The 20,000-nt window shown below is 49.7% G+C and overlaps 1 protein-coding gene across 1 annotated transcript in view; it reads right to left on the bottom strand.

Annotated features, from left to right (window-relative positions):
• The window catches only part of brms1 (BRMS1 transcriptional repressor and anoikis regulator), a gene marked incomplete at its 5' end in the record, with an annotated part of 17,937 nt that extends 3,713 nt beyond the window's left edge, over positions 1–14,224 (bottom strand). The window contains 3 exons of the mRNA XM_080543944.1: positions 12,306–12,433; positions 13,421–13,511; positions 13,957–14,224. Of these exons, the coding sequence (XP_080400070.1) occupies positions 12,306–12,433; positions 13,421–13,511; positions 13,957–14,224 (487 nt within the window). The remainder of the gene's footprint in view (positions 1–12,305; positions 12,434–13,420; positions 13,512–13,956) is intronic.
• Between the last annotated feature and the right edge of the window lie 5,776 nt (positions 14,225–20,000).

The raw sequence follows: 20,000 nt of genomic DNA, 5'->3' as shown, positions 1-20,000 counted from the left end.
AAAGCAGACAGAAAATCGACTGTGTAAAACATCACAGATTAGTTTTTTGTGTTGCAGTGTGTAGTGTGTAGTGTGTAGGGTGTAGGGTGTAGTGTGTAGTGTGTAGGGTGTAGGGTGTAGTGTGTAGGGTGTAGTGTGTAGGGTGTAGTGTGTAGGGTGTAGTGTGTAGGGTGTAGGGTGTAGTGTGTAGTGTGTAATGTGTAGGGTGTAGTGTGTAGTGTGTAGGGTGTAGGGTGTAGGGTGTAGTGTGTAGGGTGTAGTGTGTAGTACAGTGTGTATTGTGTTGGGTGTAGTGTGTAGTGTGTTGGGTGTAGTGTGTAGTGTGTAGTACAGTGTGTAGTGTGTAGTGTGTAGGGTGTAGTGTGTAGGGTGTAGTATGTAGGGTGTAGGGTGTAGTGTGTAGGGTGTAATGTGTAGGGTGTAGTGTGTAGTGTGTAGGGTGTAGGGTGTAGGGTGTAGTGTGTAGGGTGTAGTGTGTAGTGTGTAGGGTGTAGTGTGTAGTGTGTAGGGTGTAGTGTGTAGTACAGTGTGTAGTGTGTAGGGTGTAGTGTGCAGTGTGTAGGGTGTAGGGTGTAGTGTGTAGGGTGTAATGTGTAGGGTGTAGTGTGTAGTGTGTAGGGTGTAGTGTGTAGTACAGTGTGTAGTGTGTAGGGTGTAGTGTGTAGGGTGTAGGGTGTAGTGTGTAGGGTGTAGTGTGTAGTGTGTAGTGTGTAGTACAGTGTGTAGTGTGTAGAGTGTAGGGTGTAGTGTGTAGGGTGTAGGGTGTAGTGTGTAGGGTGTAGGGTGTAGTGTGTAGTGTGTAGGGTGTAGTGTGTAGGGTGTAGGGTGTAGTGTGTAGGGTGTAGTGTGTAGGGTGTAGTGTGTAGGGTGTAGTGTGTAGTACAGTGTGTAGTGTGTTGGGTGTAGTGTGTAGTGTGTTGGGTGTAGTGTGTAGTGTGTAGGGTGTAGGGTGTAGTGTGTAGGGTGTAGTGTGTAGGGTGTAGGGTGTATGTTGTAGTGTGTAGGGTGTAGTGTGTAGGGTGTAGCGTGTAGTACAGTGTGTAGTGTGTAGGGTGTAGGGTGTAGTGTGTAGGGTGTAGTGTGTAGTGTGTAGCGTGTAGTACAGTGTGTAGTGTGTAGGGTGTAGTGTGTAGGGTGTAGGGTGTAGTACAGTGTGTAGTGTGTAGGGTGTAGGGTGTAGTGTGTAGGGTGTAGGGTGTAGTGTGTAGTGTGTAGTGTGTAGTGTGTAGGGTGTAGTGTGTAGGGTGTAGTGTGTAGTGTGTAGGGTGTAGTGTGTAGTACAGTGTGTAGTGTGTAGGGTGTAGTGTGTAGGGTGTAGTACAGTGTGTAGTGTGTAGTGTGTAGGGTGTAGTACAGTGTGTAGTGTGTAGGGTGTAGGGTGTAGGGCATGGGTCACCAACAGGCGGCCCGCGGGCCAGATGCGGCCCACCAAAGCTTTCCATCGGGCCCGCAGAATATTCATGTTTTTACGTTTTTTTTATTTTTATTTTTTTATTCGAAAATGAGGGAAATACCGTTTAGAACATATATCATAGATTAATATTGTTCTTACAATGCAGGAGGACTCAGACCTACCTCATTCACAAAGCTGCAGCCTTGCTTCTGGTTGGGCACTGAATAGCAGTAGCGAAACTGAAACTAATTCCCCTCTTTTATTAAATGGAATGCGGCAGACGTAGCGCTATTCTCATGCAAGAATGAGGACAAATTCATAGCTCTCATTTAACATTTCGTTGTATTTAATTTTTCACTCTTTGTTGCTCTTGTTTAACATTTCGTAACATTAACAGTGACTTAAATAACTACCTTCTCAGTCAGAAAATGAAAAAGATTAACATCACTTAAATCAAAAATAGCATGGCAAATGATAGGCCTTCATTGCCAGAAATGTTGTTTTCAAGTCGGTCAGTCAAACGTTCACCGCGGCATCCTGGTATCGCCTGGCATCTGTAGCCTATATCAAATAAAACGGTAATAACCAGGTCATTAAATTATACTTTAACAATGAATAAACCATGCCATTTAACATAGCAAAAATAAAATCCTATGTCTGCAATACTCACATTTTGTTAATGAGAGAACTGACATCTCCCTTCTGACGCCAACTTCTTAAAATCAGGCTGGACAGTTGTTAGGCTTATGCGCAAGCAGTCCTCCAAAGACTCGTTTGACAGGCTGTTCCTCTCATGCGTCTTGATAGCGTTCATCTTTGAGAACGCAGATTCGCACGTATAAGTTGACCCGAACATGGTGAGCACATACATAGCAAACGTCTTCAGTGTGCCATAGTCTTGGGGACAAGCCGTGTCTGGAATCTGCTGGGGAACTGCATCATTCCTTCATCAATGCAGATATTTTCAAAGGGCTGATACAGCTCTTTGAATTTGGCTACAATATAATCTAAAACAGGACGCACTTTATACATTTATCTGTGGCGTCCTGTGATGCATTATTGTTGTAGTGGAGGAACTTCCAGATGAGCTGGAACCTGTTCCTCAGCATGGTTTTATTGAAGTATGGAGTGGCGTCCTGTTGATCCACACTCCAATACATTTCTAGATTTGGCTTTTTTATGTAACCGGTGATGAAAGTGAGTCCAAAGAATTGTTTCAGTTCTGGGACTGTCACTGGTTTCCATAACCTCCCTCTGGAGTGTGGCAGAGTGTCGGGATGTGCCTGTAAAAACTGCTGGGCATACAGGTTGGTTTGATCTGCAATGTGCTGCAGCAGCTCATCAGTAATTAGCAGCTCCAGGAAATCAACCGGCAGGTCAGATTCCAGCTTTCTTTGAAATCTTTCCCATCAAAATATCTGACAAAAACGCACAACTGGGAAATGTCAGTGTTGTCAGTGGACTCGTCAATAGCCAGGGATATGTGTTGCGCTTCCTTGACCCTATCAAGTACACATCGTTCGACGTCCTCTGCCAAGACGTGGACACGGCGGGCGGTAGTTGTGGAAGACAGAGGTATTTGCTTAACAGAGGCGATTATCCTGTCCATCGATTTGTCGGTGGCAAGTTCCTCCAAAACAGTGACCATGCACTCCTTAAAAACCTCAGCATCAGTAAATGGCTTGTTATGCTTGGAGAGAACCCAGACAGCCCGAAGAGATGCACTAGTTGTCCTCTCTTGTTCAGTTGACGTTCTGCTAATAATTCCACTAGCATGTCCATATGCAGCTTTTAAGCTCGCAATCTTTCTGTGACGGGCCTCTGACTTTTCTGGGTATGACTCTCTGAAGGCTGCATGCCTTGTGTAATTGTGACGGCGAATATTGTATTCTTTTTCTACAGCTACCGTTTCATTGCAGATGAGGCATACAGGTTTTGCGTTATAAAAAGTGGGCAAGATGAATGCGTACTTTTCAGTCCATTCCTCATTAAAGCTGCGGTTTTCCACGTCAATTTTACGTTTCAGCTTCTTTGAGAGTGACATTTTGTCTGTCCTCACAATTGTGTTCGGAGCCGTTGGTTAGACAGATAGTTAACAGAATGAGATAGCTAACAGATAACAGAATGAAGCTCCAATTACCAAAGGCAATAAATAAGAACTGCAGGTGGAACACTGGAGTCAGAACAATCATTGAAAAATAGGTATGAAGTGAAGCCAAAATATCTCGATTGCCCCCTGGTGGCTGGTTGGATAATAGGTGTCAGGAGTCTGTTCACACTGATAATAGGCTAATAATCATTAATAACATTAATTTAGTAAGAAAATGAAAATATTAAACAGTAATATGCTAATAGTACTATATACAATAGTATGCCTAAATAAAATAATAATTATATTATATATGTTATGAAGGCCCACAATTTAGAGCCAGTTAGTTTCCCCAAATCAGCCCTATTTTGCCCCTGTTATTTCCTTAATTATTTTCCATACTATTCATGTACGTTTTCATGAAGGTGTATGTATTGTTATTGTAATTGTATAAGTTCTGTCTTAGATTTGTTCAGTATTGTGCAAGCGCCAGATTAGTGGGCGTGGTTTTGATTGGCGTACGTGACTTGATGTATGTCCGGTTGGTATCTGTAGCGGCGGAAGTGGTCTGTGCGTTAGAGGGACGAGAGTGAGAAGGAGAAGGAGAAGGAGCCCGAGGTGGAGATAGAGTACATCACAGAGGAACCAGAGATCTTCGACCCCAACTTCATCTTCTTCAAGAGGATCTTCGAGGCCTTCAAGCTGACAGACGACGTGAAGAAGAGTTCGGAGTTTAGTGAGTTAACAGCGCTAGCCCAGTTTAGCTGTGTCACCGTTAGCCAGCCTTGCTAGCCGCCGGCTGCTAACGTTGGCGCATAGCGAGACCCAAGCCGGACAGAGCCGTCGCCTCCGAGGTGGATTGCGACCGACCGCTGACACCACCGGAGCTGACCGTGGACCACCGGACCTGAGCCATTCACACCTCGTCGTTTGCTACGAAGAAGCCCCTTTCCCTTCAAATTGCAACGTCACTCCCCCCCCTTGTCTGCTGCCTTCCTCGAGTCACATGCGAGCTCCAACCAGGCCTCAACGCGCTCATTTCAGTCCGGGACTCTAAGCCTTTTCAGGCCAGGTACTGTGTGTGAGTGAGTGAGTGAGTGTGTGTGTGGCCGGCGGGGAGGGAGTATATTGGGATGTATATATAATTTGTATAAATAAATGTGTTTGTTCATATTTGATACATTGCTGTGTGTTTAGTTGTCTGTTAGCTAATGCTAATGCTAATGCTAATGCTAATGCTAGTAATGCTAGTCTAAAGGGTTGCTGGCGCCCCCTGCCTCTATCCTCCTACACTGCCGATTTAGCTCAGAGTTAGTTAGATAACCAGCCCTTCCTAAAATTCTACAGTCCTTTAGCTACTCCCTGGTTACAATTGGTCCTTCGAGCCGGATAGGTTGTGTAGTGATAGCATGGCTGAGCGCAGCCAACCAGACAAGACAGTTACCCCCCCTTCTCCGCCCCCTGAGCCAGAGCCACGACCACAGAGAGTCCCGCGGTTGCCTCAGAGGTTACAAGAGTATGAGCTTGAGCTCGAAAGCTCACTGAGTGGTAGTGAGGAGCGCACTCCACGGGATACAGTGGTCGGAGAGGCCGAGGTGTCCGCCGGCGCGCGGGTGGCTAGCACCGAGACAGCCATCAAAGAGCACCAGCCTGAGGATGAGATGGCAGAACAGCAGGGTTTTGCCGTAGAAACGGAAGAGCAGGAAGGAGAGGCCCGGTCTGACAGCGCCTGCGGGCGGAAGAGGGAGGGCCTCAGCCTTAACGATCTGCCTCCCAGTACGGCGCGCTCGAGACCTAGCTCCTGCCGTTCAGTGGCTTCCTCCCGGTCCAGGGTTTCCGTGGGCAGTTCTGCCTCTGGGGCGGATAGCATGCACTCCAGAGGGAGTAGTGCCGCGCTGTCAGAATGTATGCGCCAACAGGCCGAGATGGCGTTAGAGCGGGAACGCCTCCAGTTCGAGCGTGAACGCCTCCAGATGGAAGGAGCGGAACGTGCGGCGGAGAGACAGCGCCAGGAGGCGTTAGAGAGGGAACGTGCGGCGGAGAGACAGCGCCAGGAGGCGTTAGAGAGGGAACGCATCCAGTTCGAGCGCGAGCGCCTCCAGATGGAGGGGGCGGAACGCGCGGCGGAGAGGCAGCGCCAGGAGGCGCTAGAACGTGAACGCCTCCAGATGGAGCGCGACCGCCTCCAGATGGAGAGAGAGCAACTGCACGCGGAGAAGATGGAGGCAGTGATGCAGACCATGCGCGACGTGTGCATCAGCAGAGCTCCGTCGGCCCGTAGCTCCAGAGCATCATCCGCACGGCCCTCTCGAGTGCCATCTCCTGAACCCCCCGCCGATGGCTCCATGACCCCCGCCATGACTGTCCAAATACAGGCCCAGCTGACCACCTTGAAGGAAGAGGACCAGGGACCCGACCGCTACGCGGCCCAGAGGGAGCCAGCGTCGCTGCCCGGGAAGGGAGCCATTCCCCAAGAGCGTAGCACACCCCTAGGTCCTCCAGTGAACCAAAAGGCATGCAGGCCGGACACCCAGACCGTCACTCCAGCCCCGATCATCCACTACAGGATGTTTCCCCAGGTGGAGGGACCCAAGTTCCCCTTCTTCAAGGACGAGGACAGGAGCCAGTATGTGGAACTACGCATCTGCCTAGACACGCTCTTGGACGACTCCTGCTCAGAGTCCTACAAATATGCGATTCTCCTTCAGCATGTGAGGAACCCCAGAGCCCACAACATGGTTCTGGCCCATGCCTCCGCACCGACACCTTACACCAGAGCGCTCGCCGACTTGGATGCCCGCTACGGTCGTCCCTGGAACCACGCCCTTGCTGAACTGCAAGCCCTCGAACAGCAGGCCCCCATCAAGGATGAACGGGCGCTGGATGACTTCGCGCTCCGCGTGCACACCTTGGTTGGAATGCTGAAGACGCAGGGCCCAGCTGGCGCCAGCGAGATCAACAGCACCTCCAACGTAGAGCGGCTGCTCCGCAAGATCCCACGCTTCCGGCAGGAGAGGTTCCGGCGACAGCAGCGCGTTCGTAACCCCGGGAAGTTGGGTCTGAGCATGGCTGCCTTCGCGGAGTTCCTACTGGAGGAAGTGCATGACACCAACGTAGACGCCATGGGTTACGCTGAGCCGAAGAAGGAGAGGGAGAAGGGAGACCGCTGGGACAGGCCGAGCTCGAACAGAGGACGCCCAGTAGGAGTGCTGCACACGGAGGAGGAGCCTCGGAGAGAGAGGAAAGCCCGACCTGAGGGAAAGGATTCCTCTCAACCCCCTCAAAGGGGACGGAGAGGTCCACCGCCATGTCCGTACTGCACCAGCGAGCACTGGTTCAATGAGTGCAGTGACTTCAACAACCTGAGTACCGAGGCCAAGCAGAGGTGGCTCGAGGAGAACAAGAGGTGCTGGAACTGTGGGCGCGACCATCTGGCTAAGAACTGCACCTTGAGGAGAAAGTGCAACCGGTCTCCCTCGCCAGGTCCACGGAGGGCACCAGAATCCCTAGGTCCGGTAGCGCACCGGAAGAGGAAACACCTGTCTACTATCTAGACCCAACCCAGAGCAGCGGCTCCAAGGTCCTACTGAAGGTGGTGAAGGTCCGACTTCACCACAACAACGCTGTGTACGACACGTACGCCGTTCTAGACGACGGGTCGGAACGGACCATCCTTCTCCAGGAGGCAGTGCGCCAGTTGGGGCTCCAAGGGACTGAGGAGAAGCTGACTCTGCGCACGATACGTCGCAACCTTAAAGAGGTCACCGGGGCGAGAATCAACTTCTCTATCTCCCCGGCGGGGCGGCCGTCGGACAGATATCGGCTTCAGAATGTCTTCACCGCAGACCAGCTAGCGCTCTCCCGCTACGACTACCCCCTGGAGAGATTACGCGCAAGATATTCCCACCTACGGCGAGTAGACCTACATCCGATAGAAGGAGCGGAGCCAACCCTTCTCATCGGCTCGGACAACGCTGCACTGATCGTGTCGCTCCGTCCTCCGCTGAGAGGACCACGAGGCTGCCCGATGGCTGTTAAGACTGCGCTTGGGTGGGCCCTCCAAGGCGCTACCGAGTGGAGAGATAGAGACGGGAGAGCTACGTCATCCCTCCATGTCCGAACCGAAGAAGTGCAGACCATCAACTGCCTTCACACCAGTGTGGACTCCATGAATGCGGCGCTACTAGACAACGTCCAGAAGCTGTGGACGCTAGACGTTGCGCCCTACAAGAATGAGAAGCTCTACGTACGGTCAAAGGAGGACGTCTACGCCATAGACCTCCTTAAAGCAAAGACAGTGCGTATCGAAGTCCAGGGCGTGAAGAGATACGTCACACCACTACTCCGAAGAGAACCCATGCCAGAGTTTCGAGTATCCCCTCGAACCGTCCTACAGTGTCTGACCAGCACTGAGAAGCGTATGAGGAAGGACGAGGTCCTTGCTGCTTCTTACAGAACGGAGATGAAGAAACTGACGGAGTCCGGTCTGGTGAAGAAGCTTGAGCCAGCCGAGGCGAACCAGAGTGCCGAGTCTTGGTACCTCCCGCACCACAATGTTCACCACAACGGGAAGAACCGAGTGGTCTTCAACTGTAGCTACCAGGTGGGGAAGCTCAACCTCAACCACTATCTTCTCCCTGGTCCAACCTTGACCCCAGCCCTCTTGGGAGTTCTGGTGCGATTCCGTCAGCAGCCGATCGCAGTCAGTGGTGACATTAAGCGAATGTTTCACCAGGTCAGGATGTTGGAGGAAGACAAGCCACTCATGAGGTTTCTCTGGAGAGAGGACCCGAGCGACCCCGACCCCTCTATCTACCAGTGGGAGGTGCTACCCTTCGGGACAACCTGCAGCCCCTGTTGCGCCACCTATGCGCTACAGACTCACGCCGCGCAGGAGACGGCACCTCCTGGAGTGTTTGACGCCGTCCATAAGAGCTTTTACGTGGACAACTGCCTCCACAGTTCGAAGACAGCCACGGAAGCCCGCCAGCTAGTCCAGGACCTGCGTGCTCATCTCCAGGAGGGTGGATTTGAGATCTGCCAGTGGGCCAGCAACGACCCGCAAGTCATCAGAGACCTCCCGGAGGAGGCCACCTCGACCAGCAGCGAGGCTTGGGTCTCTCACTCACCAGATGATGCTCAGGAGATGACGCTCGGACTTATCTGGCAGTTCCAGACCGACACTCTACGCTATCGCAATAAGCCTGCCAAGCCCCAACGCGTCACGATGAGAACGATATACAGCACTCTAGCGAGCCAGTACGACCCACTGGGATATATCGCTCCCTTCACGACGATGGCCAAGGTGCTTGTCCGGGAGCTGTGGGCCCAAGAACGAGGATGGGACGATCCTCTGCCTCGTCACCTAGAAGAGAAGTGGAAGGCCTGGGAGCAGGAACTTCCCACTCTCCAGCACATCAAGCTGCAGCGGAGCTACTTCCCTCCCTCCACGGACCTAGAGAGGAGTGTCATCACGCTACATGTATTCTGCGACGCCTCGGAGATGGCGTACGGGTCCGTGGCATACGTCAGAGCGGCAGAGCTTGGAGGTGAAGTCCACGTCTCGTTTGTCCTGGCACGTTCCCGAGTGGCGCCGAAAAAGCAACAGTCCATCCCAAGACTGGAGCTGTGTGCTGCCCTGAACGGCGCGCAACTGGGAAGGTTCCTGCTCGACGAGCTCCAGCTACCTCTGATGAGCGTCACCATGTGGTCAGACTCAACTACCGTCCTCCAGTGGTTGAAGTCCAGCTCATGTCGGTATAAGGTGTTCGTGGGCACCCGAGTCGCAGAGATTCTGGAGTTGACTGAGGTGAACTGCTGGCGTTATGTAGACACCAAGAGGAACCCTGCTGACGTCATCACGAGAGGGGCAACTCTCCAGGATCTGGCTGAGCCCCACCTGTATCACACGGGACCAGACTTCCTACAGGAGCGGGAGTCAGAGTGGCCAGCCACGCCGGCGTTAGCAGAAGACAGAGAGGACAAAGAGCTGCGTAAGACGTTGTTCTGCGGAGCCACCCAGGTCGTAGACCCTGAGACTACTCCGGGAGAGGAGTGTGAGACGCTCGAAGAGCTGCAGAAGAGGATGTTCTGCTCCAAGGCCGGTCTACCCCTAGATACTACGCTCAGTGCCGAAGATTACACCGCGGCGGAGCTCCTGGTGCTGCAGAGTGCCCAACAGGATGCCTTCTCCCGAGAGCTGGAGTGTCTCGAGAAAGGGAAGCCGATCCCCTCGGACAGTAGACTCCGCGGCTTAGCTCCAGAGCTCGACGGTGTTCTCATTCGCGTGGGTGGCAGACTGCGCCGCGCTCAAGATCTAGACCTAGACACGAAGCATCCCATCGTGCTTCCCACTAAGCATCAGGTCACCAGATTGGTCATCAAGCACCATGATGACAAAGTGCAGCACGCGGGTGGAGAGCGTGTCTTCGCGGAGGTACGACGGAGATTCTGGATACTCCATGGACGGGAGGCGGTACGGAGATATCAAAGGTCCTGCTCGGACTGCCAGAGGTGGCGAGCCACGCCGCCGCAGCCCATGATGTCCGATCTGCCCGAGGACCGGCTGCGACTGAGACAGGCTCCGTTCCACTCTACTGGGGTCGACTGTTTCGGGCCACTCCTAGTCCGAAACCGGCGAGCCTCCGAAAAGCAGTGGGGCATCATCTACACGTGCCTGACGACGAGAGCAATGCACCTTGAAGTTCTGCACCAGCTCACAAGCGACAGCTTCCTCATGTCCTTCAAGAGGTTCACCTCCAGGCGAGGGACCCCTAAGACCCTCCGGTCGGACAGAGGCACCAACTTCGTCGGTGGTGAGGCCGAGCTGAGGGCGAGCTACGCTGCGATGACTGAGGAGGCCCGTGACAGACTCGCCTCCCAGCAAGTGAAGTTTGAGTTCAACCCCCCAAATGCTCCACACTTCGGGGGAGCCTGGGAGCGGGAGATTCGCTCAGTAAAGAACGTCCTACGTACCATTCTCGGACAGAAGGTGCCTACCGATGAGGTGCTCGAGACTGTACTAGCAGAGATTGAGGGCATCTTGAACTCCCGGCCCCTAGGCTATACCTCCAGTGATGTAGCAGATCTGGATCCCATTACGCCCAACTTCTTGCTGATGGGGCGGCGAGACTCTGCACTGCCTCAGGTAGTCTACGACCCTGCAGAGCTCACCGGAAGAAGATGGTGGAGGCACAGCCAGGTGCTCGCGGACCAGTTTTGGAGGCAGTTCATACTGCACTACCTGCCGACCCTGCAAGTCAGGCAGAAGTGGACGAGGGAGAGAGACAACTTGTCCGAAGGTGCCGTGGTACTGGTGATCGACCAGTCCCTTCCACGCGCCGCCTGGCAGACAGGCAGAGTGACCAAGGTCCTGCCGGGTCCGGATGGAAGGGTGCGGACGGCCATCGTGGACGTTGGTGGTCGCACTTACACCCGACCTGTGGCACGCCTGATTGAGCTCCCTCAAATTACAAAGGACACTATCACCTCATACCTCACGCTGCTAGAGCAGCCTAGCCAGTGTGCCTTCCATAGTTAAATGAAACCGAGGGTTTCATGGGGCGGCTGTTATGAAGGCCCACAATTTAGAGCCAGTTAGTTTCCCCAAATCAGCCCTATTTTGCCCCTGTTATTTCCTTAATTATTTTCCATACTATTCATGTACGTTTTCATGAAGGTGTATGTATTGTTATTGTAATTGTATAAGTTCTGTCTTAGATTTGTTCAGTATTGTGCAAGCGCCAGATTAGTGGGCGTGGTTTTGATTGGCGTACGTGACTTGATGTATGTCCGGTTGGTATCTGTAGCGGCGGAAGTGGTCTATGCGTTAGAGGGACGAGAGTGAGAAGGAGAAGGAGAAGGAGCCCGAGGTGGAGATAGAGTACATCACAGAGGAACCAGAGATCTTCGACCCCAACTTCATCTTCTTCAAGAGGATCTTCGAGGCCTTCAAGCTGACAGACGACGTGAAGAAGAGTTCGGAGTTTAGTGAGTTAACAGCGCTAGCCCAGTTTAGCTGTGTCACCGTTAGCCAGCCTTGCTAGCCGCCGGCTGCTAACGTTGGCGCATAGCGAGACCCAAGCCGGACAGAGCCGTCGCCTCCGAGGTGGATTGCGACCGACCGCTGACACCACCGGAGCTGACCGTGGACCACCGGACCTGAGCCATTCACACCTCGTCGTTTGCTACGAAGAAGCCCCTTTCCCTTCAAATTGCAACGTCACTCCCCCCCCTTGTCTGCTGCCTTCCTCGAGTCACATGCGAGCTCCAACCAGGCCTCAACGCGCTCATTTCAGTCCGGGACTCTAAGCCTTTTCAGGCCAGGTACTGTGTGTGAGTGAGTGAGTGAGTGTGTGTGTGGCCGGCGGGGAGGGAGTATATTGGGATGTATATATAATTTGTATAAATAAATGTGTTTGTTCATATTTGATACATTGCTGTGTGTTTAGTTGTCTGTTAGCTAATGCTAATGCTAATGCTAATGCTAATGCTAGTAATGCTAGTCTAAAGGGTTGCTGGCGCCCCCTGCCTCTATCCTCCTACACTGCCGATTTAGCTCAGAGTTAGTTAGATAACCAGCCCTTCCTAAAATTCTACAGTCCTTTAGCTACTCCCTGGTTACAATATATATATATATATATATATATATATATATATATATATTAAAGTCCGGCCATCACAGTGTATGCTTTGAAAAATTCTGGCACTTGGACAAATATAGTTGGTGACCCCTGGTGTAGGGTGTAGTGTGTAGGGTGTAGGGTGTAGGGGTAGGGTGTAGTGTGTAGTGTGTAGGGTGTAGTGTGTAGTACAGTGTGTTACCTGCTACTTGGGTGCGTAGCTGCATGTTGTGCTGCAGGGTGGCCAGAGGCTCCCTGTACTCCCCTGCCTTCCCCGTCAACACCTCATCTAACTTCACCTTCATCTCCGTCAGCCGCTCACGAAACAACCTGGGGGGGAGGTGGAGAGAGAGAGAGAGAGAGAGAGAGAGAGAGAGAGAGAGAGAGAGAGAGAGAGAGAGAGAGAGAGAGAGAGAGAGAGAGAGAGAGAGAGAGAGAGAGAGAGGGAGAGGAGAGGAGGGGGAGGAGAGGGAGAGGGGAGGAGGGGGAGGAGAGGTGAGAGGGGGAGGAGGGGGAGGAGAGGTGAGAGGGAGAGAGACAGAGGGAGAGGGTGGAGAGGAGGGGAGACGAGGGGGAGAGAGGGGGAGGGAGTCTAGTAGTTGCTACTGTTACTCCTGTTATTGCAGGAATGTAACTGTGACTGTTCATGTCATATTGTCTCTCTCTCTCTCTGTCTCTCTCTCTGTCTCAAAACAAATTACCATATTTATTGGGGGAAATATACAAATGTGAAATCCTAGCAGCAAAATGGACAGCCAGTGGATCATAAACCCTGTTTGTGTTTTCCCTGGATTGTGATTTCCGTCACAGCGACTACAACTGACATGGTGATTTCCATAAGGATTACCAGCCGCGCCAACTGCATGATGTGTTATCTGGGACTGTCTGAATGTGTGTGATGTACATCTGTGTTTGCTCATGTCAACAAAGCTACTTGAATGGACTTGAGAGAGAGAGAGAAAGAGGTTGTCTTATTCTGCTCTGTCAGCACAATTCACTCTTGTGTCCATGTCTGTCTGTCTGTCTGTGTCTGTCTGTCTGTCTGTGGAGCTGTCTGTCTGCCTGCCTGCCTGGCTGCCTGCCTGTCTGTCTGTCTGTCTTTCTGTCTGTATGTCTGTCGGTTTGTCTGCCTGCCTGCCTGCCTGCCTGTCTGTCTGCCTGTCTGTCTGTCTGTCTTTCTGTCTGTATGTCTGTCGGTTTGCCTGTCTGCCTGCCTGCCTGCCTGTCTGTCTGTCTGTCTGTCTGTCTGTCTGACTGTGGAGCTGTCTGTCTGTCTGTCTGTCTATCTATCTGCCAATCAGATGCCAGAGCTCTTACTTGTCTTTGAGTTCCAGGAACTGCTTCTCCAGGTCGGACATCTCGTCCAGGCACTCTCCCCTCCTCCTCTCACAGTCCTCGTCATCCATCTCTACAACACACACACATCCATTGTCATCCATCTCTACAACACACACATCCACTGTCATCCATCTCTACAACACACACATCCACTGTCATCCATCTCTACAACACACACATCCACTGTCATCCATCTCTACAACACACACATCCACTGTCATCCATCTCTACAACACACACATCCACTGTCATCCATCTCTACAACACACACATCCACTGTCATCCATCTCTACAACACACACATCCACTGTCATCCATCTCTACAACACACACATCCACTGTCATCCATCTCTACAACACACACATCCACTGTCATCCTTTCTCTCTGTTCACCCCTGCTCACAATGCACAGTAAGGAAGAGCAATGGAGGGAGAGAGAGAGGGAGAGAGAGAGGGAGAGACAGAGGGAGAGAGAGAGAGAGAGAAATAATGCACCATCTCCCGTCAGGCTTTACCTGAACTCTCCTCCTCCTCTTCCTCCTCTTCCTCCTCCTCCGCCTCCTCGCTGTCCTCCGTGTCGCTTTCCCTCTCCTCCGTGCTCTCCTCCATGGTCTCCTCCCCCTCTCCTCCCTCTCTCTCCCTGTCTTCCTCCATGGTCTCCTCCCCCTCTCCTCCCTCTCTCTCCCTGTCTTCCTCCATGTCTCCGTTGGCCACCGGTCGCTCGGCGTGGCCTTCCGGATGCCTCTCCTCCTGGGGCTCCCTCAGAGAGGGCTGGGCGGGCATCTCTGGAGGAGGCACACAGGAAACACTTAGACTTGTGCACAAACTACATTTCGTGGTCTCAGTACATGTTGTGCTCTGTTCAATGATGAAATAAAGTTAATTTTATGGAAAAAATGTTGATTAGATTCAACGTTATTGTCATTGCAGAGTACAAGTACCAGACAACGAAACGCAGTAAAGTTGCTAAGTACTTGCGCTGACTCTGACGCCTCGTGGATTCACTGGATCATGTTGTGGGAGAGGTGATGGTAAGTGGTGTCATCTTTGCTCTCTCAACAAATGGCTTATTATTAAATTAATAATTTTGATTTATTCTGGGAGAGACCAGGAAGTCTCAGACTTATCATAGATGCTGGTGGTGTATCTGTTCTTGTCTTGTTAGATTTGAGTGCTGCTTTTGATACAGTAGATCACAGTATTCTAATACAGCGTTTAGAAAGCTGTGTTGGTCTCTCAGGACTTGTATTAGAGAGGTTTAAATATTATCTAGCTGGTAGGCATTTCTCTGTTGTCCTGGGAGACTCTGTTGACTCTATTTCTGTTGACATCACATGTGGGGTCCCTCAGGGGTCTATTCTTGGTCCCTTGCTCTTCTGGTGTACATGGTGTACATTTTCATAGTTATGCTGATGATACTCAGCTGTACATATCAGTATTGCCTGATAATTCACATGCACTCAGCAAGCTGGAGAATTGTCTCCAAGATATAAAACTTTGGATGTCCAAATATTTTCTACAACTAAATCAGGACAAAACTGAGATTCTTGTCATTTGACCAAAATCACAAAAAGACAAATTGTCGAATACCATGGGAACCTTGCTTTCAAAGCTAAGCTAATAATCTAGGTGTGATTATAGATTCTGACTTAAGCTTAGAGCCTCACATCAAATCTATCACTAGAAATGCTTTTTATCATCTACGGAATGTTGCAAAAGTCAGACATTTTCTCCGGCAAGCTGATGCAGTGTTAATGCATGCTTTTGTTATTACCCGGTTGGACTACTGTAACGGTCTCCTTTCTGGTCTTCCGAAGAAAGCTATTGGCCAGCTGCAATTAGTCCAAAATGCAGAAGCGAGAGTTTTAACCAAAACAAGCAGAAGAGCTCATATAATTCAGAATATCTGAAAGACCTTTTGCTAGCATATCAGCCCAATAGAGCTCTCAGGTCTTCTGACGCTGGCTTTCTCTGTGTAGCCTGCCACATGTACAAAAGAGATTTGGTGAGGCTGCATTCTCATTTTATGCACCAAAATTGTGGAATGCACTGCCAGTTTACATTAGGGATGCAACCTCAGCAAATATTTTCAAGTCAATGCTAAAAACCCATCTTTTTAATATTGCCTTTAAATGACTAAATAATTAAATTGTGATTATATATTGATTAAAGCACTTTGAGCTGCAACGTTTGCTGGAAAAGTGCTATACAAATAAAAGTTATTATTATATATGGGTTAGGGTTAGAATTGTGTATTTATTCTATTTAATAAATATTTTATTTTAATCTAATATAATATTATTTGTTTGTACATCTGAGTACAAACTGCTTATAAACCATTATTAAATAGAAGTGTTTAACTTGTTGATATTGCAAGTTTCAAAGCTGGTCTCTATAAACGCATTTAAACACACTTAACTGCAGACCTAGCCCAAAGCTGTGGCTAATATGATGCATATGTTCATTTGGTGGCTGTGTTTATACAAGTATTATAAAAACAAATAGGGCCTACTACTATGAACACAACATCCAATTGAAAATATGAAAATAATGCTGCTCTCAGACCGAGCCTAACACAGGGCTACGGGAGACACCGTGATCACAGTAACCCGGTGGCCAGTCACGGTAACCCGGTGGTTCGGGTTAGGGTTAGTCAACGTCATAAAGGGACCAAGTCATTTGATTGGACAAAAGGCATTCCATTGAGTGCTGGTCAGAGTTCCAGAGCGTGTTTACGAACGCACCCATTGGCAGGGCAGGCTACCGTCCGGGGCTTCCGTGATGTGATGTCGCCTATGATTCGAAACGGTACGGTATGTTGCCATCATGCCATGGCCTCTTAAGCAATCAATTCGGATGCTGGATGTATTTTTTAAATACATATTCTTCCAACCGTTTCAGTGTGTGAACCGGGTACATGTTCTAAACACGGATGAACCGGCTGGTTTCGGTGGCGGCGACGAGTCAGTTCTGCCACTGGGAACATAATAATAATAATAATAATAATAATAATAATAATAATAATAATAATACATGTATTTTATAAGGCGCCTTTCATGGCACTCAAGGTCGCCGTACAACAACAAATCAAAAAAACAGCCACAAAATACATAGAAATATACAGTATTAAAATGTGTTTAGGACATTGGAGGACATCAGTCGTTGTTGTCACACAGCGGTCCAGAGCGACACGGACACGGAGTGGAGTGACAATGATATCTCTGACACACGCACAGGATTCAAAAGTTGGCGATTCAATGTCAATATGAAATAATAACAATATGTCTTTCAGCGAGGAATGATTATACCACCTACAATGATACACTCCTTTCCTCTGCAGGCCAACTAGTGCTAAGATATGACAGTGATATAGCTGATCATTTAGGACAACTACGCACCTATCTTAGCAGTCAGTTTGTTATATATTCGTCTATCTTGCAAAGCACAGTTATATATATATAATATTATTATTAGATATCAAAATAACTTCCTTTACTTACCGCGCACAGTTCGCTACTTTTTTGCCGGACTCGGAATTCTGATGAACAGCCAATCAGCGACGTCCTGTAATCCCTGGACGTCCAATAGAAACCGGCCAATACATCGGCTGCGTTCGTACATTCTCTCTGAGAGCGCCAGAGCGCACACTGGGTACAACGTCACAAAGGGACCGAGTGATTTGATTGGACAAGATGCATTCCATGAGTGCTCGTCAGATTTTCAGAGCGTCTTTACGAACGCAGCCGATGTATTACCGTACAATCAGCGGTCAAACGGAGGTTACTGCAGCCAATCAGATCACAGCAGCTTGTTGAAGCCGTGGAGAGACAGCCAATGGCTCAAACATCTGCGTTTTCGAGGATTTCTGATCATTACGTCATTTAGCGGCATAAACATGGGTGACCACGGGTGGCTTCTGTATGATAACACGATCACGCATATGATATGCAGGAGTTTATTTGTTTCATTGGGCGTCTGGCAACCAATAGGCGTATATGCATTGTCGTCCTTCATGATTCACAACAAATATTTCTAAATTCAGTAATGCGTGTGTGTGTGTGTGTGTGTGTGTGTGTGTGTGTGTGTGTGTGTGTGTGTGTGCGTGCGTGCGTGCGTGCGTGCGTGCGTGCGTGCGTGCGTGTGTGTGTGTGTGTGTGTGTGTGTGGTAAAAGGAGTTCAGCCTGAGATCATTGAGGCCTACATACTGACATTGAATGAATGAATGGTCTTTATTGTCATTGCTACAGTACAGGTACCAAACAACGAAATTTAGGAGGGGTGGCTCCCCTGGTGTTAGGAAAGAAAAAAAAACACTTTAAAAAAAAAAAAACACAAGAAGGGAAGGACCTGGTTTACATAAATAAAGGCTATGTACACTATCCACTATACTATACTGTACAGATAGACGACTAGGGTTGTCATATTGCACATAGTGTTATTGCACATTTATTTAAAGTGTCGCAGTTTGCAGGCTTGAAATGTACATATTTGTGCCTCAGCACGACACCTGATTTTTTCAGTCCAGCAGCTGCCATCAATCCGTCCAGACTGTCCAGGGCCCAGAACCTAGGTCTTTGCTGTGTTCAGGGCCTGGACGGCCCTGTGGTAGAAGCTGTTCTTCAGTCTGTTTGTCCTTGCGGCCATGGTCCTGAACCGCCTTTTCGAGGGCAGCCGGGTAAAGTGTTCATACCCAGGGTGGGTTGGGTCCCTGGAGATCTTGGAGGCCTTCCTGAGACAGCGTGTGTTGTACAGCTCTTCCAGAGAGGGGAGGGGGGCGCCGGTGATCTTCTGGGCTGTTCTCACGACTCTCTGTAGCGCATTTCTCTCCGCGGTTGTGCAGCTGGAGAACCAGTTGCAGATGCCGTAGGTGAGGATGCTCTCCACTGCGCCGCGGTAGAAGGTCACCAGTATCTCCTGCTTGCTGTGTTCCTTCCTGAGGACTCTCAGGATGTATAGCCGTTGTTGTGCCTTCTTGATGGTGGCTTTTGTGTTGTCCTTCCAGGTCAGGTCATCCTGCATGTGCACCCCCAGGAATCGGAGGGTTGAGACTCTCTCCACGCTCTCTCCGTCGATGAGCAGGGGCTGGATCTCGGACTTTTTCCTCCTGAGGTCTACGATGATTTCCTGGGTCTTTGACTTGTTCAGCAGCAAGTTGTTAACCTTGCACAGCTTGCTCAGTTGCTCTACCTCATCCCTGTACGCCGCCTCGTCCCCCCCCGAGATGCATCCCACCACGGTGGTGTCGTCTGCAAACTTTACGATGGAGTTGCTGGGGTGGACGGGGGTGAAGTCGTAGGTGTAGAGGTTGTAGAGGATGGGGCTTAGCACGCAGCCCTGGGGGGACCCAGTGCTGAGTCTGAGGGCTGTGGAGGTGTGGGGGCCCACCCGCACCCTCTGGGGTGAAGAATATATAATAATAATATATATATCATTTTGTTGTTGTTGTTAATAATAAGCATTAATAATATATAATAACGTATCATTATAATAATAATGATAATAATATGTAATATTTCAGTGGAGAAGACGCCAAAGTGAAGGGACCTTTCCTCCCTGTTTAATCAGCATACACTCTTAAAATGTGTCCCTGCAGGGAAACCCTGTGTATAACCCTTTGGATTCTATTCTGTAGAAATAAAAGGGTTCTTCTTGGAACCCAAGAGGGTTCCCCTACAGGGGTAAATGAAGAACCCTTCTGTGGTTCTAACTAGACCTCTTTGGGTTCGGGTTAGGGTTAGTGTGTAGAGCTCTATAGTTATGGATGAGCAGTGTAAAACGTATAGGCCTGGCATATCATGATACACGCACACACACACACACACACGATACAATGTGGTTGGACATTGTCTTGTCTGACTGCTGCACTAAACAGTGATACTGGCTATGTCCACTAGATGGCGCCAGGTTCACCCCAGACTGACAGGCCATGCAGAGAAACAGCCACAGACCCAAGCTGCCTAACCGAGGAGGCACTAGTGGAGATCTGGATGGATGTGATAGGTATAAGATGGTGGTGGGCTGGAGGGGATGGTCACTATGTAGCCTATCCTATCCTCTCAGATCTGTCTAAAGAGTGAGGGTTAGGGGTTGTTTCTGGACAGGGCTAATGTGTGTGTGTGTGTGTGTGTGTGTGTGTGTGTGTGTGTGTGCGTGCGTGCGTGTGTGTATGTGTGCCTGCACATGTGTGACTAAGGACACAACGCTCACAAGGACACACAAAATCATACATATAAACCAATACTCACATTAATCATTTAACATTTTTTTTATTATTAAAGTTGCATAAAAGTGTAACAAAATTGGGAAAAACAAGACATATTGATATTGCTACATTTGTTTGTTTATTTTCTTCAGAAATTCTCTCTAAACAGCTCCTCCTCGTAGTCATCCCGTTCTCTGTCTTATATTTCTGTACTTAAGTCGTCGTCGTACAGTAAGAAAACAAACGCCTCAACAACAGTCTATCAGGTAAAAATGGACCAATTTCAAACTGTAAAAATGGACCAATTACAAACGGTAAAAATAGACCAATTCCAAACTGTAAAAATGGACCAATTCA

The sequence above is a fragment of the Nansenia antarctica genome (genome assembly GCF_963989245.1).
Source record: "Nansenia antarctica genome assembly, chromosome: 13".
Classification (NCBI taxonomy): domain Eukaryota; kingdom Metazoa; phylum Chordata; class Actinopteri; order Argentiniformes; family Microstomatidae; genus Nansenia; species Nansenia antarctica.
Note: the sequence above shows the minus strand (reverse complement) of the source record. Positions and strands in the feature narration are given on the sequence as shown.